This window comes from Coffea eugenioides, chromosome 2 (assembly GCF_003713205.1).
Source record: "Coffea eugenioides isolate CCC68of chromosome 2, Ceug_1.0, whole genome shotgun sequence".
NCBI classification, from domain to species: Eukaryota; Viridiplantae; Streptophyta; class Magnoliopsida; order Gentianales; family Rubiaceae; genus Coffea; species Coffea eugenioides.
Window position 1 is genome coordinate 17,817,875 of NC_040036.1, and position 20,397 is coordinate 17,838,271.

Sequence of the window (20,397 nt, forward strand, 5' to 3'; positions counted from 1 at the left end):
AAATGTAGGATATTTGCTGAGAGTACTGTTAATATTGGAGGTCTTTGCACTCTTTATGGAAATGTCAAGCATTTTGAACGATATGTTGGGTTTCAGTTATTGAAGCATAGAAGCACGGTGACGTGTGCATGGAAAAATGCCATGTATGAACTCTTCTGCCCTTTGAACTCTCGAACATCCCCTGAAATGAATCATCAAATGACAGACGATGTCAAGTTGAACAAGGTATAAAGTGGCCTGTTGGAGGCTACTGACGTTGTTGGTAGTTTAATAATGGCAGGTGGCTTTTTTGACTGCCACCTTTCCTGTCTATAAATTCTGAATGTCTTTGCAGGTAGATTTTGGACTTCTTTTTGGAGACTGTTGGTACAGCGTTGGCTTACTAAATGGATAAGGTAAAAAAAAGTAAGAGAAGCTTAGCTAGAGAATCATTATCCTTTAATCGCCTGTTATAATATAGGGGCATGTGAAATGGTTGTGTTTCCTTTTCTTTTGTGTCTTGTTTTGAGCTCTATGATGATTTCAAGTGAAAGATATTAGAGAGCAGTAGCTGTGAACTTGTTATATTTTTTTTGAAAGGGAAATGAAATGCCTTGCAAGATTTGGTTGGCAAATATATTTTGACGTGCAAAGCCTGTCGTACATTTCATTTTGACCCTCCGTCTACTATTGTAAAGATGTGATAATGGAGTATCTGCGGTCTTTTTACCCTTCTGAAAAAGGAAACAAAATATGAGGCGACATCTTAAGTTCTTAACTTGTGATGGCATAGACAAGACTTGCTAGTGTCTATTTTGAAAAATTCACAACCTGTGACGGCATGGTTTCGAGTTAAGTTTCAGTCTTCAAATTTGAAAATCTTGAACTGTGGAGAATTCAAGGTCTGGTGGAGGTAATGATCAGACGTAACTGTATTAAGCTTTATTACTAAACTTTTATCAGTTAAACTTGGTGATGTAAAATATAGCGACAAGTTGTGGTCGCAAGCAAATACAGGGGTTTACTTGCTTTTTGCGGTACTGGTTTTGGTAGGGATCGTGAATTCATTTACTCGTACAAACACACTGAACGTGATGAACTTGATGTAGTGCTTCTCATCCAACATACTTTTGGGCCGACGCAATAAAGTTTAGTCAATTACGTTTTGTGATGGCAAGATACTCCGGTTGCTCTGATGAAGTTAAATGCCCTCGGCTCCAGCAGAACCAGCTTGTCTTCCCGCTCGAAACTAAGCAGCTTATTATCACTTGGCAGATCAGAGCATCCGCTCCACTAACAATTAATCCTGTGGAAGAAGCTTTCTAGCTCTGAAATGCAGTTTCAACGCTCTCAAAGAAAACAGATGCCTTAACCAATTGTCGTGCAGCAGGAGGACGGAGGACCACCCTGTCTTATTTGTTGCATCACACGAACTATTGATTAGTGAGGAATAGAAAGAAAAAAATAAGGTGGACGATACCATTACACCGGCTTTTCTGTCCTCCTGCGGAACAAATCCAAAAAGGAGATACTAATGACGGAAAAATAGGTTTTTTTTTTTTTGAGTGATATGCAGCAGCCATCATCTGTCGGTATGTGAATGGTAGGTTATTTCATGGAATATGGGTCATATGATCAGAAAAAGCAATCAAGGAGTTAAGAAACATGTTTGGTCCATCCAAGCCTTTCACTAAAGGCCATCACTACTCTCATCTTAAGAACATCAAAGCAGAGTCATCACATCTCTACTCTGTCGCCTGGTGTTCTTTTCTTGAAGTCCAATTCATCACATGTGCTCTCCTGAAAAGGAGTAGAAGGATGAAAATGCAATGGATCAATCCAGACTTCCTAGACAATTGAGCTAATTTTTTCCTAATAGATTTAGCAGAGAAAGTAATACTGGCCGGGTGCTAGATCAATTTTTGCACGTAGGAGCTAATAAAACGAAAGGGACAGGAAGAGTTAACAATTAAGTTAAGGTTAGGTGTGATTGACATCAGAACTTCACACCTCTTTTCCCTTTCACTTTTTGTGGGTCTTACAAGAACAGACAAGAATATAATAATGGCCTTTTGAGTAATTCCATTCACTACTACGAAGTTTAATACGAAGTTCTACCCCCCAACAGTCCTCCAAATCCCAATTTATATATTATTGCATTTTCTTCCGCACAAAACAGTTCTTTCACTCTAACCACTCCACTCGAAAGCCCGCGTGACGCGCGCACGCACAGCAGTCAGTTTCTTTTTTCAAGTAAGCAAAGCCCAATCATTTCCATTTCCCTGCCCAAATAGAGTGAACCAAGCACTAATGTAAGGTTCGATTCCAGATTACATAAAATCCTTAAAAGAGCAATCCTCCGACATCATAAGCCAGTCTAACCAGGTGCAGAGTGTGCAGATGATAAGTTCTTGTGTGTGTGTATATATATATAGTGCTAATAGAGAGTGAACGTTAGAAGTTTTTTCCATAGTGCTAATATTTTTATGTGGCTATATATATATATACAATTATACATGTATGTAGATGTGAATTACTCCATAGTAAGTAAGTAAGTACGGATGGGAGAGAGTGTCGGGAACACCCCTGCGCAGAAAGTAGGGAAAACAAGAAGAAGGAAACGTTCCCCCGTCCATCCATCCATCCATAACTCCATTTTCTCCTCCCTTCCAAAGTTAATACGAAACGGACCCACAAGAAAAAGGAGCTAAACCGCCATGTATGTCTGTAGTGCCCAATGTATGGATGGCTGAGTAGTAGTGGAGTCACATTTCTCGCTGCATGTGAATTTTAACTGACAAAACCACTCGTGTGATGTCGGCGCCAATTTCCTCTCTTCTCCCCTTAACCTTTTCTCTGTTCTCTTCCATCTTCTCCCCCCGTGACTTAATAGTTGAGTTGAGATACCACATCCACATCCAATTAAGAAACCCACGTTCCAAGGACGGTTCGCTTGTTCGCCACTCTTAAATTAAATTCGTTTCCTAGATAGCACATAGCAGCAGCTGCTCTAGTATGCTACTACTACTATAAAACATCCTCCCTCGATCGGGGGATTAACTTTTTAATTCCCCAGAAAAAAGACTCCCAACAATGAAGTTGTCATCTTCACCGTATTGCCGCCAATCCCTCTGCCCAATATTGGCAGCTCTTTCTTTTCTTGGGCTATTGCCGGTCTACAAAGCGAGCTACCATGAGTACGGAGAGGCATTGTCGAAATGCATACTGTTTTTCGAGGGACAGCGTTCCGGGTTCTTACCTCAGGACCAGAGGATGAGTTGGAGGGGACATTCGGGGCTGGGTGATGGGTGGATGGTAAAAACCGACTTGACCGGGGGCTACTACGACGCCGGTGACAACGTCAAGTTTGGTTTTCCCATGGCTTTCACCACCACAATGCTGGCCTGGAGCGTCGTTGAATTCGGCGGCTACATGCCTCCCGCTGAATTAAGGAACGCTCTGGTCGCCATTAAGTGGTCCACCGACTATCTTCTCAAGACTGTTTCTCAACCCAATCGTATTTTCGTGCAGGTTAATATTATTATATTTACCGCTATACTACTTCTGCTATATACCACACACATGGCTCTACTAAGTATTTGGATTCGCAAGTAACACTTACTACTGATTAATCTTAATGCTACTGGCTACCTAGTATTTGGATTTGTACTTAGTAGCTTGCTACTAGTAATTAAGTGATCATGTTGCTGCACTATTCTAATGTTTCCGGCGTAATGTGGACAATAATGACTATAGTGTTGATATAGTAATGGTAGTAGCAACTAGCAAGTCCGTATTGGATTGGTTTTTTGAGTGGTAGAGGAACTATTGATGCCGTGAAAGCATGGTTAGTAGCAGTAGCAGTAGTGTTGCCTGGCCTGACCGCATATGACTCGGGAGGCGCGGGGAAGATGTGTGGCTGAGAGAGTCGTGGATATCACTCACTTCTATGTGGCTGGCGCCCACTCTTCTTGTCTCTTTTTTCAGTTTTTTGACTCTGGCGTTTGGGAGTTGGGAGTTGGGACCTCCAAGTCTTCTGCCCAAATCTAGCAAGTAAACCCACAATTTCCAACACCTGCTCCCCGGAGTGCGTGCAGCTCAACCTTTTTTTTTTTTTTTTTACATTATAGTACTAGAATATCTGCTTCATGGGTACACTACAGTCTTGCATGTATAATCTCCATGATCCCCATCTATATATGGCTCTTCCCTAAAGGAAAACAGCATCCTGGATTTGAGATTGTTCTGAAGCAAAATATGAATGAGCTTAATTTTCTATCTTTTTTCAATTTACACTAATGGTGACAGATAAGCCCAGAATTATTCGACTTGAAGATGCTTTTTTAACGTTTCCTCAGGGACGTTTAAGAAAAATTAAAAGACAAATGCAGGTTCCAGTATGAGACCAAGTACTTGGTAGCTAATTATGCTTGTACTTAGCTTAGGTTGTTACTTGAGTTTCCCAGTTTCGACCCAAATACTTACTAATAAGTTCGTTCGTCTGATCATGCCGGAGTCAAGTTGTTGGCAAAATCTTCTTGATTTTCCCGGAGACTGCAGAACTTAGTAAATAAACTTGTGCGGGGTCGATTATATAAATGATGCGAAGTGGGTAATTGAAATCTTCCCAAGGTCTCAATAGTCGTAAAGAATCCACCAAACATGTTTGGTGAGTGTCTGATAATTTATTTTTCTGTACTGATATTACAATAATTATATTCTTCTAGCCATATGAGGTCTAGTAATTCAGTTGCACAGAACGCAATGTTAAATCCGGGAGTCTATGTTTTAATTGGCCGAACTAAAGGCAGCAACTACTGGACCACTTTTACATCGGACTCAAGTTTTCATTCAGTTTTTTTTTTTTTGTTTGTCTGACAGACAATCTACGTACACTACTCCTATTTTACGGGGCAGGGGGAGTCTAAATGAGTTTGTATGGCATTGGAGGATGAACAATGGAAGCATAATATATATTTCCTTGTAATGCGTTAGGTGGGATTTGAACTCCCATCGACTTTGTGCCAGGAGAGTTCTAAGAGACTCTTCCAGATAATTATTGGATCAAAGCTCAATATTTCAAGTTTTCATTAGCCACTAGATTTGAATCTTCACTCAGTTCAAAGGGGGGAAAACATGTTGAATATGAAAATTAAAACATGTTGAATATGGTTAATTTTTGTTTCGAAAATTGATGACAGGTCGGGGACCCAATTTTGGACCACAATTGCTGGGAAAGACCAGAAGATATGGACACTGCTAGGACTGTCTACACAGTTGATGCTCCAAATCCGGCCTCTGATGTAGCCGCCGAGACAGCGGCTGCTCTGGCTGCCTCATCCATTGCATTTAGGTCGTCAGATTCCGGTTATGCTGACAAACTTTTGGGCACTGCCACTAGGGTATTTGATTTTGCAGACACGTACCGAGGGGCTTACAGCGATAACGCAAATATTCGGGATGGAGTCTGCCCATTTTACTGTGATTTTGATGGATATCAGGCAAGCAATATTGGCAGTCTTTTCAATCACCATATAAGCTTATTATCATTCCCCAAGTTATGTCACAAAAATTTTCCTAGGAATATGACTAAGACGCAAGTTCTATATATTTAATCAAATCATAAAACTCTCTGAAATTTGGTTGGTTGAATTAATCCAACTGACCATTTGTCAATGATGATTCGTATGCAGTCACTTAATTGATTGTTCTACACATTGGCAGGACGAATTGTTATGGGGAGCGGCCTGGTTAAGGAGGGCATCTCAAGGTGATTCTTACCTCAGTTACATTCAAAACAATGGCAAAACACTTGGTGCTGATGACAACATCAACGAGTTTGGATGGGACAATAAGCATGCTGGCCTAAATGTTCTTGTTTCTAAGGTAAATATCAGACAAATTAATGAACCTTTTCCCCCCACCCGGTGAATGATTCTTTTCTGAGTTAACAATATACACTACACCTATTCAGGAGGTATTGGAGGGGAGCACGTACAGTCTTCAATCTTATAAAGCATCAGCAGATAGTTTCATGTGCACACTCATCCCGGAATCTTCATACTCCCACATTGAGTACACTCCCGGAGGCCTTATATACAAGCCTGGCGGGAGCAACTTGCAGCACGCCACTACAATCGCTTTCCTCTTGCTGGTTTACGCCAATTATCTGGAAAAATCATCCCAGACTGTAAATTGTGGAAGCGTCAGCGCAAGTCCAGCCATGCTCCGCGCAATCGCCAAGAGGCAGGTGGACTACATCTTAGGCGATAATCCTAAAGGAATGTCATACATGGTTGGTTACAGTTATGTTTTTCCGCAACGCATACACCATCGTGGCTCCTCACTTCCTTCCGTCAAGGATCATCCCCAGTTCATCGCTTGTACAGAGGGTTCCATTTATTTTAACTCCTCCAGCCCCAACCCCAACGTATTAGTCGGGGCAGTGGTGGGTGGTCCTGGGGAAGATGATGCCTACGAAGACGATCGAGTCGCATTTCGGCAATCGGAGCCAACGACTTACATCAATGCCCCATTTGTAGGTGCACTTGCATATTTTGTTGCAAACCCCAGTTAGCATTAGTAGAACGAAGTTGATTACCATGATTTGTACATAGTCCATTTAAATCAGGGAAAAGATGGTCTCTCATCTTGTGCCAAGCAAAAAGAGGGAAGAGGCCACGGGTGAGTTTTTCCACTTCTTTAGATTGGTAATCATGATTACTTACCGTGTCATCATGGACTGACGGTTGCTGAGATTCGAATTGTAACATGCTGCATCATTTTCATTCAATTCTGAGTTGAAAAAGTTCAAACTCAGTTCAAGAATTTCATTTGTTTGTTCAACGGCATTTTCTTTTCTTCTTCCCCTTTTTCTTTTTTTTTTTTCCTTCGGTGAATAGTCACATTTGCTCCGAACTGATATCAGCCAGCATTATATTATGTTCCCTTAAATGACAATTTAATGACATGTGATGAGGAATAGACAGAATTTTGGCAATTATTTAGGTCAAACTATAGATTTCCTTTTGATATTTGGACGTACCTCAAGGGAGGGACACGCATTTAAAGCAGAGGGCACTGAGTCATTTCCTGTCGCTGTAAGCTAGTTTTGGATAATTGGATGTCGTTACAGATGAGGAAGCTGATATAATTTAGCTAAATTTAAGGGACTAATTTGTAATTTGACAAAACCTCAGGGAATGGTGAATCAATGTAATTAACCCAAAATGAAAATGTAGGATTTGTGGTTGAGTAGTTGAAGAATAAATTTCGCATTTATTTGAAAGGGTGAAGTACTGATGATGATGATGATAGGGGGTGAATTCTTAGTTTATGATGGAAAAAAAAAAGAATTCTACAACGAGGGCGGTTCTTGGCGCGTGCTCTGCAAATAGGGGTCTTCGCATTCCCCGAATGCGAAGACAAGGAGGAAATCATGCAAATATTGAAAATACTTCATGCAAGATGGTTCGGCAGCAGGCTCGCGGCACAGCCTTTATGGTGTCTGATGTAGTTTCCTTTCATCCAACTGCAACTAATGACTTGAACAGTCAACACTTAGACTATAGTAATAAAAATTCCAAACATTTTCCATCTTTTAGCCGCAAAAATCCTTATGTTTAAGCACAAAACAAATTAGATGAAAGGATCATGCGAGCATCAAAGGACAGTTTTTTCTTCAACAACAATGCTTCTGCAAATTTCGATGCAGAAAAATCATGCAAAGCTTCAAACAAAACTAGTGAACCTATCACCCCAAATACCCCTTAACACTGAACACTTCAAATGAAACCAGGGTTATTGATTATAAACACAAATCTCAGCAGATCAGAACTTGCGGCCAAACAAAGACAACCAAACAGCAACTGAAGTAGATAAAGTTTCAAAGCCGCAAGTCTGAACCAGCAAACTAGGAGTTCGCGGAATGCGAGCTCAATAAGTAGAGCTCGCATTTCGCGAATGCGAGCTCTATTCTAATCTCGCATTCGTGAAATGCGAGCTCTACTGAGTTCGCATTTCACGAATGCGAAGACCCCCGGACGGAATCCATTACCAAAATCACCCCTTTTGTAGAATTTTTTTAAAATTCATCACAAAATTAGAAATTTATCTGATGATGGGATTCTAAGTGATTCCCCTTCCTATGCTCCTGTTTGATGTTCTAAAGTTGAATCTTCTTGTTGTTTGGTTGTAACATGTCAAAATTAGATTTACCTGCAATTCCTGCTGCCAATGATTCACAGCTTGGGCTCCAGATAGGCGACCGACGGATACGTCTTTAGCAGGTGGACATTGATTTCACATTATACCAACCCCGACTTAGTGGTTGATTGCCTTCTCACTTTTGTTTTGTTACAAGAAAAAGGGAAAAATATGCTGCACCTGAGGAAACATCCAACTCACGATATGCTGGTAGTATCATTTATTTGGAGAGGGACTTGTCTCACAAATGTCTAGTCCGATGGTAGGATTCGAAGGCTAATTATGATAACTTATCATCTTAAGATCTTATTGCATTGTATTATTTTGGCAAACACTACCACATTTATGTTAGAGTGGACAGAAGTCTATGATCTCTATGTTAGCTCGACTTGAACTCAGTCAATATCGAGTTCAAGTTCATCAAGTCGAACTCGAGATCAAAAATACTAAATTCCGCTCGCAAGTTCGATTATATATATTTTTTATTTTTTATTTTAATAGTAAAATTACATATATATTCCTAATATTTTATTATTTGTTAAGAAAAATTATCATTTGTATTTATATTTTAAAAATAAAATAATTATTTTTTATTTTTTAATAAAAATAAATTATTTTTTATTTTTTAAAATTCGAGCTCGAGCTCGATATTTTGAGCTCGTTGAGTTCAAATTCGATTTCGAGTTTTGTAAAGCTAAGTTGAGTTTCGACTCGATTAAGTCAAAACTCAACTCGACTCGACTCGTTAGGTGCAAACGCTTGAACTCTCTTGTGGGAGTAATTCGAGTTTAGATAATGGATAGCTGGCACATTAAGTATCTCACTTTGTGCTGGTGGTAGCTTTCATTGCATTTTCTATTCACCTCACCTGTGAAATTACTGTTGTGACAGCTTGAGTATTCTCTATATATCACTCACTTAAATTGAATAATAAATTAAACTACTCGACTCAAACTCGTTTGATTAGAATTCGTTCAAACTTAGTTTATTAATTAATCAAATCAACCACTACTAATATTTTGTATTTGATAAAATTTCAAGTTCACCTCAAGTTTTGCTTTATTAGCCTAATATTGAAATTTGCAACTATTTAAACTCGACTTGAACCTGGATTCAATGAAAATCCGATTCCATTCGGCTCTATATAAAAACAAGTTAAATCTAAATATAATTTTAAACTTTTTTTTGGATAATCAAGGAAGAAATCTAAATTTAAACTTATTACAGCAAACAAATAAACTTAGTAATATTATAGTATTCGACTTGATCAGATTCATTTACCTCTGATCCGTAAGGGCAACATTCGACTTCGTGTGTGGCCGCCAACTCAGGGTTCTACCTGGGCTAAAGCTTTGAGAATTGTACACGGGTCCAAAGATTAGAGCGCCCACAGGTAAAAGTAATTTCTCTTTTGTTTTCTATCCTAAACTCTCAAAGCAAGCCCTAAGGGGTGCGAGTAAAATATCAAGCTTTGAGGGGCTCAACTGAAACTGTCGAGTCCTGGCTAATCTTTTGAACCTGGAAGCTTAAACTGAAACAAACTCCTAGGAATAAGCTTCTCCAGTTACCTTCAAAACCTGAGCTTAAAGCGGATTTTGGAAGCCATTTAAAATTGAAAACCCTAAATTCCTCACCGGCAAAAGCCTGGTGCTCTGTTCCACCAGTAAATTGCTCCGGTTAGCAATCTGAGGTGATTATTAATTTCTTTTTTTTTCTCTTTTTAGAGTTTCGTTTTTGTTAATTTGGGTTTTTTTTTGTCCTGGCTCTTGTTGGGACTTCGGACCTGCATGCAATCCATAGCTCCAGCGAATAATATGTGCCCCAAAAGAGAATTTTTTAAATCTTATGCCAATTCACATTGCAAAGACCAAAGTCTTGTGAAAATGGATTTCTAAATGGTAGTATGAAAGAAGATTAGGCGGACAATATTATCTGCTTTCTCTACCTTTTGGAGTTTGAAGGATTTAGGGTTTAGTAGATGAAATTATCTGTTTTCTGTTTAATTTACGTTTATCAGTTTATTGAATCAGGAGTTTATATGGTAATGCAATTTTGACTTGCAAAATGTGGATGTTTTGGAAAAACCAGCTCATTCAATGTGGCATATTATTTATTGGCTTAACAAACAAGTATTTGCCATGCATTCACTCCTTGTTAGTTCCTTAACTGGGAAACTGTTATCCTCTGTTAGAGCCCAATTAGTTTAGTATTGATGCAAGTACGCTTGGCAGGCAGAACATTTTCCATTTATGTTTCCAGCGTGTCATAGCTAGACGTTAAAACTTTTTATAGTGAATACTTGCCTGAATAAGTAGCAGAGGAATTCTTTGGACAAACTTTTCTAATTGTATACCTAGACTGAGATTATTTTCTGATTGATTTCTTTTCAAAGATTCACCAGTTGTTAAAACTTTTTCACTTAACTGGCTCAGCGACTTTCTTAAAATCCAGCTGTCTTGTAAAGTGATTGAGCAAATCCTAGTGTTCGGATTATGGAGTTCTTTTGATTATAGAAATTTGCCTTTGATCACAATCTCTCCTTGTAAGCTGATTTGTTAAGTTGAAATTCTCATATAGACTTTTGCAATATAGGGACTTTATAGATGCTCCACGATTTTAATGAAGTTCACAGATTGTAGGCTGAGGCAGACAAACAACTTGAAATTTACATGTAGCTTTTCCTCAGGAAGGTTTTTAGTTGTGCTTTTCCTATGATAAAAAGATGTATGTTAGTGAGATTCTAAATTGTTTTGGTGGCTTGAAAAATATATAGTTTCTGAAGGCAAACAGGAAGAAAACAAATGTCTTCTGGCAGTAATGGTGATGCTACCCACAATTGCCTATGATTTAACTGTCTATTACAAGAAATTACTAGCAAAGAAGAATTAGTGTGTGGTATTATTGTTTGATCTTTGCGTATGATTTCAACTTAAATATTACAACCTGGAGGTGTTTTTCCTAGCCCTTGAGATTGCTTAGACTGAGGAGGTGTTGGGAATGAGCTTTTTTAAAATCATTGGTTCCTGTAAAAGTCCATTAGATTTGCAAACAATTTCTCTTGGCCAGTGGTGACCTTTGAGTCTTTGGCTTACTTTCAAGTTAAGGTTTTAGCTGCTTTGGAAATTGATTCATTGAGATTGGAAAGTTTAGGATGCAACCCCTGTCTCTTTTCTCTATTGACAGCAGAAAGATTAAGAGGACAAGTTAGTTATGTGCATTAGGTTGTTGATGAGAAAATTACATCCACATGCAGTTTAATTTGGAAATATGCATCTTTAAGACCACTGTCTTGGTCAAACTTCGTTATACCTTCTAAACCAGAAAGAAGAGTTACTGGGTTCGCAAATGAATAGTCTAAATATTTACTTGAAGCACCTCATGTTGCTGATTCCAACTTTTCCTCTTTGATAAATTTTTGCAGCATTCTAGCAGGAATATACATGGAAGTTGACATTTCTTCACTACGTCTGAATTCTTTGGAATCTAACCAGGTTACAACTGTGCATTCTGATGTGGTTTCACCAGAAGATGTAGCTTGGGCAGATTCCTGCCTAATAAAAGATGAAATCTCTGAAAATGGCTGTAATTCTCATCAAGATACTTTGATCACGAGACTTGGTTCAAAATCCAACTCTTCTGCTGCCATATGGGAAGATATTTGTCCTTACGACACAGATATGGAAACTTCACAGATTCTGGATGCAAGAGTTGATGATATTTCTTTGTCTGATGAAGAAGCACAAAACTTAAGTGGAGATCGACTGATCGATGAGAATAATAATATTTCCATATCCACATTTAACTTGAACAATGTTTTTCTTCCAACATACAATGAGAAACTCAGGGATTTGGGGACTAAAGAATCTGAGGATTTCAAATTTCCAGGCCTTGTGACAGAACAATTGACCGGGGACATCTTCAAGGTTTGGAATCTGGAAATGCCAACTGAGGAGGATGAATTTGTCAAACAGTTAAAGAAAGCCATATCTGAAAGTTCCTTGGAGCTTACACCTTTTGTTTCTGATGAGGCTGAACATTTGAAACGATTGGAAGATGGAGATATTGATGATATCATTTCTGGAATTGCGGACCTCTCTTTGAATTTTTTTTCCCTATGAAGTTCCTTAGAATTTGAAACGATGTCAATGTGGCAAATTATTGTGTGGCATATGTTTTTTGTCTGTGTATTTGAGGTAGTAACAGGAGTTGGCTTGTATAAGGTGATGAAAACAAAAGCTGCTCAGCTTTCAGCTTGCCACATAGAAGGGGGCTTCGAGTCCGGCTGCTCTCTTGGGCTTGGTTACGGTAATGAAGATGTAGAAGCCCCAACTTGTATCCGTGCATGTTGTGTTTGTTAACCGTTTTGTTCAATGGCATTAAGCCTGATGCAGGCATGCCTGCATTGTTCAACAACGTAGCAATTTTTTTTTGAAAATTTGCAATCCAAACACACCTGCATTCGATCTCTCAATAACATAGGACGGTTTCCCAGCGTGGCAACAGCTGTCGGTTTCCAGGTGGTGATGGATGTGCCGATGGGCTATCATTTCTACGAGCATAAATGTATTTCAACCACAAATTTTTTCAGGTTAAGTTGGTCCGATCCACTGTAGAACTTTTAACCTTTTGGCTTTTTCTAGGGGCTCCAACTCATGTACTTGGCTCAAATTGGTGAGGTAATGGCAACTTGACCTTGCCAGCCATCTAATCTTGTAGGGTTAACCTGCATATCTGAGTCACGCCAAATCCTGACTTAAAATTATGACCATTAGAAAAGAAAAGATCTTGGCCTCATATTTAGTTCCTAGTAGAAATTTAGAACCTCTCTCCCACTTCTGAATCTCTGATTGCACTCTCTGCAATGAGTGTGGTGCCTACTCTCCTAGCATACGAGAAAATATCACAAACAGTTTTTCACTTCATTTTTCTGACATATTTGCAGTTTTTCTACACGAGGTGGGAAGTATTCCATGTATTTGAACCACATCTAGAATCTGCCTAGTAGACAAATCATCGCGTGCAGATGTCATCCTATAATTGGTTGAGGCATGACAGCCTCAAATGAGACATCTCTGAGTTCATGATAATATCCTAAGCAATTATAAATACAGTAGCCAAAGGAGAACGCGTGTGGCAAAGAGAGACAGTGCTGGAGAGGAGATAAAGAGTTTGGAGCTTGAATTGCTGCTGCTATCTGTGTCAGAGGTCACAAATTCTTGGTATTGAAAAAAATAGCAATGGCCTCAGCATCTCTTCTCAAGTCATCGCCAGTTCTTGACAAGTCTGAGTTTGTCAAGGGCTCGCAGACCCTTCGCCAGCCCTCTGTCTCAGTTGTCCGCTGCCACCCTACTGCTCCATCTTCTCATACTATCCGGGCATCCTCATATGCTGATGAACTAGTCAAGACAGCGGTACGCCTCTGATTGCATAAGATTATCAAATAAACATCTAATAGACCTTATGTGAAGCTAGAAGATCATTGTAGTATTGAATCCTGCATGACATTTTGCTAACATAGGCATGGTGTGACTTGAGACATGATGCATTATTTCATAATTGTGCCAAAACCACTTGAATCTTGAGCCCCACTGTAAACATGTTCATGGCTGAGTTTCTTTTGCATAAGTTGCTTGAATGTTCTGAATGGGCTAAGAAACCAATAGAACAATGTGTGTCATGCATGAATTTAGTAACATGGGACTTGCTACTAATTGGTATGTAGAAAACTGTTGCATCCCCTGGTCGTGGTATATTGGCCATGGATGAGTCAAACGCCACCTGTGGAAAACGTCTAGCTTCCATTGGGCTTGAGAACACAGAGGCTAACCGCCAAGCTTACCGTACCCTTCTCGTGACCGCCCCTGGCCTTGGCCAATACATCTCTGGGGCTATCCTTTTTGAGGAGACTCTCTACCAATCCACAACCGATGGCAAAAAGATGGTTGATGTCCTTGTTGGGCAGAACATTGTTCCTGGTATCAAAGTTGACAAGGTTGGCACTTTTTATAAATTTCCTTTGTAAAATAGACATCCTTTAGATGCATTTTTGTCCGTAGATATGAATTTGATGACACCGTATGGGTTCGGCCAGGGTTTGGTTCCGCTTGTTGGTTCAAATAATGAATCCTGGTGCCAAGGTCTTGATGGCCTTGCTTCCCGCTCTGCTGCTTATTACCAACAGGGAGCTCGTTTTGCCAAATGGTGAGTTTAGCTTCATTAGATAGCTGCCCACAGATAATACTCACACTTGAGATTTGTGATGATAACATGCTGCCAATTTTCATTAATCAGGCGTACTGTTGTGAGCATTCCCAATGGCCCATCAGCATTGGCTGTGAAGGAAGCCGCCTGGGGTTTGGCTCGCTATGCTGCCATTTCTCAAGTAAGTTCTTTAAGCTTTGAATTAGACTGCAGTTTGGGTTAGACACTGTGAAACTGGGATTTCATTTGTTCGACCTTAAAAAAATTTTCACTTGTCTCCTCAGGACAATGGATTGGTCCCCATTGTGGAGCCAGAAATCCTGCTCGATGGCGAACATGGCATTGACAGGACCTTTGAGGTGGCTCTAAAAGTTTGGGCTGAGGTCTTCTTTTACCTTGCTGAGAACAATGTTCTGTTCGAGGGTATACTTCTCAAGCCAAGCATGGTTACTCCAGGAGCTGAATGCAAGGAGAAGGCTACCCCTGAGCAAGTGGCTGCCTACACTCTCAGTTTCCTCAAGAGGAGAATCCCGCCAGCTGTGCCTGGAATCATGGCAAGAATCTAAATCATCACTATTTAATGAATCATTTCAGAATATGTAGCCCACATTGCGTTCTGATTTCGCATAAATTTGTTTGGATTTTGCAGTTCTTGTCTGGTGGGCAATCTGAAGTTGAAGCTACCTTGAACTTGAACGCCATGAATCAAGCTCCCAACCCATGGCATGTCTCCTTCTCATACGCCAGGGCACTTCAGAATACCTGCTTGAAGACATGGGGTGGACGCCCTGAGAACGTTAAGACAGCTCAAGAAACTTTGCTTATCAGGGCCCAAGCCAACTCTCTTGCTCAGCTCGGAAAGTACACTGGTGAAGGCGAATCAGAGGAAGCGAAAAAGGGAATGTTCGTCAAGGGCTATGTCTACTAAGCTATATGTGCTAAGTCAATGGAAGCAAGGGATGTCCGATGTTGATAATGTCAAAGCCAAGAACTGAAACAAAAATCCTTAAAAATGCTGATAGTAGTGGCACCTATTTTTTGTTTACTACGTGTACTTTGAACCGCTTAATCAATAATCTTCTTGCTAATGAGATTAGTTAGTATGTATCGATGCATCACAGAACAAAATGTTTCACACAGGGAGCTCAAGACTATTGGCATTTCAGCTAATTTATTCCCAGCATAGGTGCATCCATTTTTTTACCCTGTTTGAGTGACAGATTCTACTAGAGCCAGCCCATTTTTTCCAGCACCCTTCCCACCTCCAACAACCAAAAAAAAAAAAAAATCCCAAAAGGAAAAAAAGATTTTAACTTTTTTTTTTAACTAGTTTACTTATGCTCCTCTATTCTTTCAAAAATTCACAGCCTCTACTTACAGTTGCGGCGAAAGACCATGGGCCTGTTTGGAAGTGAGTTTTTTGCCCAAGTTTTTTACCTACTAGTTTTTTAACAACTTTTGCTACAGGAACCTTAAAAAACTTCTCAAAACTTTTTACCTACACACTTCAAAAAATACACAAAAAAACTTTCCCTTCAAACTTTTTTTCTTTTTCCTCCCCCACCCAACCCACCACATCCTCCGCCGGCGGCCACCACCTCCACCACCACTTCCGGCACCAGTTACTATTCCGGCGGCCAGTTCCGGCCATACACAAAGTTTTTTTTTTCTTTCCCTCCCCCCTCCCCTCTGCCTCCCCTGCCCCCTTCCCCCTCCCCCTTTCAGACGGTTTTTAAATCCTTCATTTTCAAACACAAAAAATGAACATAGAACCCCAAGAACCGAACAAGCAAAATCATAGCCCAGAAAAAGCAAAAAAGTCCAGAATGGAGGAATTTGACATCAAATTCAACGTGATGGTTTCCTTATTCAATTGGATGCAGAAGAGCAAATCCTCCTCGACGAAGCGTTCCAAGTTCCGTAAATTCCTCGATGCTTTTTGCCGGAAACCTGGGGACTATTTTAGCGCCTGTCCGCGGGGTGGCGGGAGGAGGGGGTCGCGCAGGGGAAAGGGCAGGGGATGGGCGGGGGGAGGGAGAGTGGCGGGAGAAGCTGGGGAAAAGGCAGAGGGTGGGGGGGAAAAGCTGGGGAGAAGCTGGGGAAAAGGCAGGAGGTGGCGGGGGGGGGGGAGGGGAGGGGAGTGGCGGGAGAAGTTGGGGAAAAGACAGGGGGTGGCGGGGGTCATGCTGGCAGAGGAAAGGGCAGGGGGTGGCGGGGGAAAGGGCAGGGGGTTGACGGGGGGAGGGGGTCGCGGTGGCAGAGGGGGAAGGGGCATAGGTGGCAGGGGGTGGCGGGGGGGAGGAGGTCACGGTGGCGGGAGGAGAAGGGGAAAGGGAGGAGAGGGGTGGCGAGCGTGACTGCTGCTGGGAGGTAACGGGGAGGAAAGAAAGAAAGAAGAAGAAGAAAAAAGAAGAAGAAAAAAGAAGAAGAAGAAGAAGGAGAAGAGAAGAAAGAAAAGAAAAAGGAAAGAAAGAAAAGAAAAAAAAAGAAAAAAAAAAGGAAAAAAGTTTTTCACTCTACAAAAATTTCTACAAAATTTTTTCAAAAACTTCTACAGTGCACTACAGTAAAGTTTTAGACAAACTCCCAAAAAACTCCGGTTCCAAACAGGCTCCATAACATATACCCTTGCCATCTCTTTTTTTTTTTTGGGTCAAAAGTATACTTAGTTGTCGGAAAGCAAAAATGAGCCGAACAATGCTACGATTCTCTGGATCTGATTGTTTGTTGCTTAAGCTCTACGAAGTTGTCCATGGTGATAATTCTTGCAGCGGGATAGAGCCTACAGGGTAATGATACCATTTAATTAAAACTTACAGTCATCGATTTAACAGTTTAGACAATACAAGTTTACAGCACGTAAATATTTTCTGAGCGGTTTACTGAACAGCTAAACTGCGATAGAATAACCCATTTCTGTCATCTTTCAGGCGGCCATCACTTCTGCGAATGCAAGCATCAGATGTTTTACACTCTTAAATCTGGGCGTCCAGTACGTGTCCGTTAAAGCTGCATATCTTCTTTTCAAAGTTCTCCGCTTTCCATTCCAGGTATGAAAGCAGAAAACAAAAATACTAAACTACTCAACCAAAAGAAAAATAATAATAATTACTCAATAATAAGAGATGCGGCAACATCCTTATACTATATAAGAATGAGTTTGGGTCAAAGAATGGTTTTGAATTTCAACAGCAAGAATAGGGGTATTTTGGGATTGTGAGGTTGTTTTGAGTGTAGTTATAGTATTGGGTACTACTTTAGATAGCATGTGTATTATTGTGTTTACTGAAATGTCCTTGTATTCTAAAAGATGCAGTGATGATTTGTTCAAAGGTTTGGGTAGTTTGGGAATGTGAGATTATTTGATCATCTTTTCTACAATGGGTACAACCCATAATAGCTTCTTTATTGGTGTCATTACTTAAATGCCCTTGCAGAGACATTTATTTTGGTTTGTATCAATTATTACTGTTACTTTGCTATTATAACTTGAAGAACTTCAAACGTTATTTTCATCTCAATTAAAGCAAGGATAATGTGGTTTATTAAGGAATTTATGATTGAGCATTAGTTTCAACTTCAATTCTTCAAATGTCTGCCCCTTCACATTCTTCTGTTATGTTCCTTTCGTCTTTCGATAAATACTTATTTGTATTGCCATTGTACTCTGGATTTCAATTAGGTGTGTGCATTCGGTGCAAAAGCGGTAATTCGATGCAATGAATTCGGTGAATTCGGTTATTTGACCTATAGAAATCTAAACCGTTTTCAATTTCGAATTGGTCATAACCGAATTCATTCTTCAACCGATTTCAAATTCGAAAACGGTAATGAATTCGGTCTAACCGAATTCATCTATTAAAAAAAACTGATTTTTTAAAAAATTATTACTAATTTGATCCCCAAATTTATTCATAAATTCACACATTACTTATGTTCTAATCATTTTGTGGTTAAATTTAATTGGCATTTATTTGATCACTTATACCTAGAATCCTTAGTCTATGATTTAAGGAACACATAAAAAGTGATTAATTTAAACTAGAATAAACCTTAGACTGTACAATAATTAGTGATAATTTATGAATTTATAATTTACAATGATTAATAATAAGTAATAGTAGTTACAAACTTACAAATTACAATGACTAGTGATAAGTTATATTAGTTACAAACTTATAATTTATTTCAAATCAAAATAAAACTTATTTACTTACATATGTTATTGTGAAAGTCAATACGCTAATACATTGATTTGCAATTCACATGCATTCACTTACACTGCTTAGTTGTCTTGTTTATACTTAAAACCTTAAGATTAGTAAATAGATAATATGAATTTTTATGTTAAATATGTAATATAAATTTTGAGCACACTAATACTTGCAAGTTACAGATTATGCATTCAAATATTCAATAATTCAAACATGAATGATCAATGATGTATCAAATTACCAATATCTAAATTCTAATTACTAATTATGTTTATTGTTTAATATTTAGTATTATACATATATGTGTTAATTATTATCTAATTCTAGTCATGTTACTCATGTAAAAAATAATAAGTAGTTATCTTATATTGTTATGTATTACTATATATTTGTATTATTATAGTCATATAACAATTAACAAATACTAAAATAATATATTGTACATTATTATATATTATTATTATTATAAGTACATGATATGATGATAATACCATATACTAATTATTATTAATAGTATTTACTTATATAATATAATAATATATTAGTAGTATATACTAATACTAAATAGCATTTATCTATATATTATATAATTTTATATACCAATTTGGTATTCGAATGCGGTACCCTATTTCAATTACCGAATTTGAATGCGAAATCAGTTATTACCAAATTCATAATCTCATTACCTATTTCATACCATATTAGAATTCGGTGAATTCGGTATATACCGAATTTGTACGAAATTACCAAATACTCGATTTCAAATTATCGAATTGAATTTGAATTCGGTTATGAATTCGGTATGAACCGAATTTGCTCACCCCTAATTTCAATATGGTTCTCTGGTGAAGTTATTCTTGGTGGTTCAACTTGAGGTGAGGTTTCATTCTTTTTTTTAATGGTATGATTTGCGTTGTAAAATCGTAATTTTTATTGTTAGCTAAATGCTTTCATTCCAAAATTGGATACTCTGTTAGCGCAATTTAATGTTGATATTATTGTTTCTCCACAAAGTTGGTTGTTCTATACAATTTAAATGATGTGGTTTTGTTGGAATAGGTTTGGAGATACAAAACTTCGTCTTTTGGTCTACTTACATGGTGGAGGCTTTTTGATCAAATCTGTCTTCTCTCCTACATATCACGTGCACCTTAATGTAGTAGTTGCAGAAGGTGGTGTTGTAGCAGTTTCAATTAACTATCAGCTCGCCCCTGAGCATTCTTTGCCTATTGCTTATGAAGATTATTAGATTGCAGTCAAATGGATTGCCCCTCATTCAAATGGCGAGGGTCCTGAGGTATGGCTTAGGGATTATGCTAGCTTTGATAGGGTGTTTTTTGGTGGGGATAGTGCTGGTGGCAATTTAGCACATAACATGGCATCAAGGGTTTGGCTGGAGATACTAGACGGCTTCGATCTTGATGTAATTTTTCTCAATTGTCCTTATTTTTGGGGGAAAGATCTAATTAGTATTGAATTAATGAAATTACAGGTAAAGGCCTATGTTAAGGGCATTTGACATTATATTCACCCAAAATCTACGGGGGTTGATGATCCATTGCTGAATCCTCGGATGAAACCAAACCTTTTGATGCTAGGCTTTGTCGTTGCTAAAAAAGTTGACTACTTTCATCAACAAGAATGTTATGTAAATGCATCTTTAAGTGGATAATCACTTTGTTTATTGCCATTAATCATTTGGGTATCTGTTTAAAGTTCATTTAGTCTTGTTAATAAAAAGCTCGTATACAAGTGTTTGTTTCAAAATATATGAACTGAGCAAGATAGCATGCATAAT

At 38.8% G+C, this 20,397-nt stretch overlaps 3 protein-coding genes and 1 long non-coding RNA gene across 4 annotated transcripts; all 4 read left to right on the top strand.

Moving 5' to 3' along the window:
* The first annotated feature begins 2,755 nt into the window (after positions 1–2,755).
* LOC113762848 (endoglucanase 24-like) lies at positions 2,756–6,752 on the top strand. Its single transcript, XM_027306465.1, has 4 exons — positions 2,756–3,510; positions 5,181–5,480; positions 5,704–5,865; positions 5,954–6,752. Exons 1-4 carry the CDS (start codon positions 3,073–3,075, stop codon positions 6,554–6,556), a joined length of 1,503 nt encoding a protein of 500 aa, XP_027162266.1. The 5' UTR covers positions 2,756–3,072; the 3' UTR covers positions 6,557–6,752.
* A 2,832-nt stretch (positions 6,753–9,584) lies between these two features.
* Positions 9,585–12,597, top strand: LOC113761481. The gene is made up of 2 exons (XM_027304483.1): positions 9,585–9,874; positions 11,606–12,597. Exon 2 carries the CDS (start codon positions 11,625–11,627, stop codon positions 12,300–12,302), a length of 678 nt encoding a protein of 225 aa, XP_027160284.1. The 5' UTR covers positions 9,585–9,874; positions 11,606–11,624; the 3' UTR covers positions 12,303–12,597.
* A 710-nt stretch (positions 12,598–13,307) lies between these two features.
* Positions 13,308–15,565, top strand: LOC113762753 (fructose-bisphosphate aldolase 1, chloroplastic-like). Its single transcript, XM_027306335.1, has 6 exons — positions 13,308–13,595; positions 13,907–14,176; positions 14,276–14,385; positions 14,476–14,566; positions 14,670–14,939; positions 15,035–15,565. The coding sequence occupies exons 1-6, from the start codon at positions 13,422–13,424 to the stop codon at positions 15,311–15,313; spliced, it is 1,194 nt and encodes a 397-aa protein (XP_027162136.1). The 5' UTR covers positions 13,308–13,421; the 3' UTR covers positions 15,314–15,565.
* A 1,490-nt stretch (positions 15,566–17,055) lies between these two features.
* Positions 17,056–17,754, top strand: LOC113760419. The gene is made up of 2 exons (XR_003467035.1): positions 17,056–17,174; positions 17,316–17,754. It is a non-coding gene; the product is annotated as an uncharacterized LOC113760419 (long non-coding RNA).
* The last annotated feature ends 2,643 nt before the right edge of the window (positions 17,755–20,397 follow it).

Bases quoted from the DNA above. Each gene is read 5' to 3' on its own strand.
- LOC113761481 (XM_027304483.1), top strand. From the start codon at position 11,625: ATGGAAGTTGACATTTCTTCACTACGTCTGAATTCTTTGGAATCTAAC.
- LOC113762753 (XM_027306335.1), top strand. From the start codon at position 13,422: ATGGCCTCAGCATCTCTTCTCAAGTCATCGCCAGTTCTTGACAAGTCT. The intron at 14,177-14,275 runs GTTGGCACTTTT...GGGTTCGGCCAG, and splicing joins CTGGTATCAAAGTTGACAAG to GGTTTGGTTCCGCTTGTTGG. The intron at 14,567-14,669 runs GTAAGTTCTTTA...TTGTCTCCTCAG, and splicing joins GCTATGCTGCCATTTCTCAA to GACAATGGATTGGTCCCCAT.
- LOC113762848 (XM_027306465.1), top strand. From the start codon at position 3,073: ATGAAGTTGTCATCTTCACCGTATTGCCGCCAATCCCTCTGCCCAATA. The intron at 3,511-5,180 runs GTTAATATTATT...AATTGATGACAG, and splicing joins CCAATCGTATTTTCGTGCAG to GTCGGGGACCCAATTTTGGA. The intron at 5,866-5,953 runs GTAAATATCAGA...ACACCTATTCAG, and splicing joins TAAATGTTCTTGTTTCTAAG to GAGGTATTGGAGGGGAGCAC.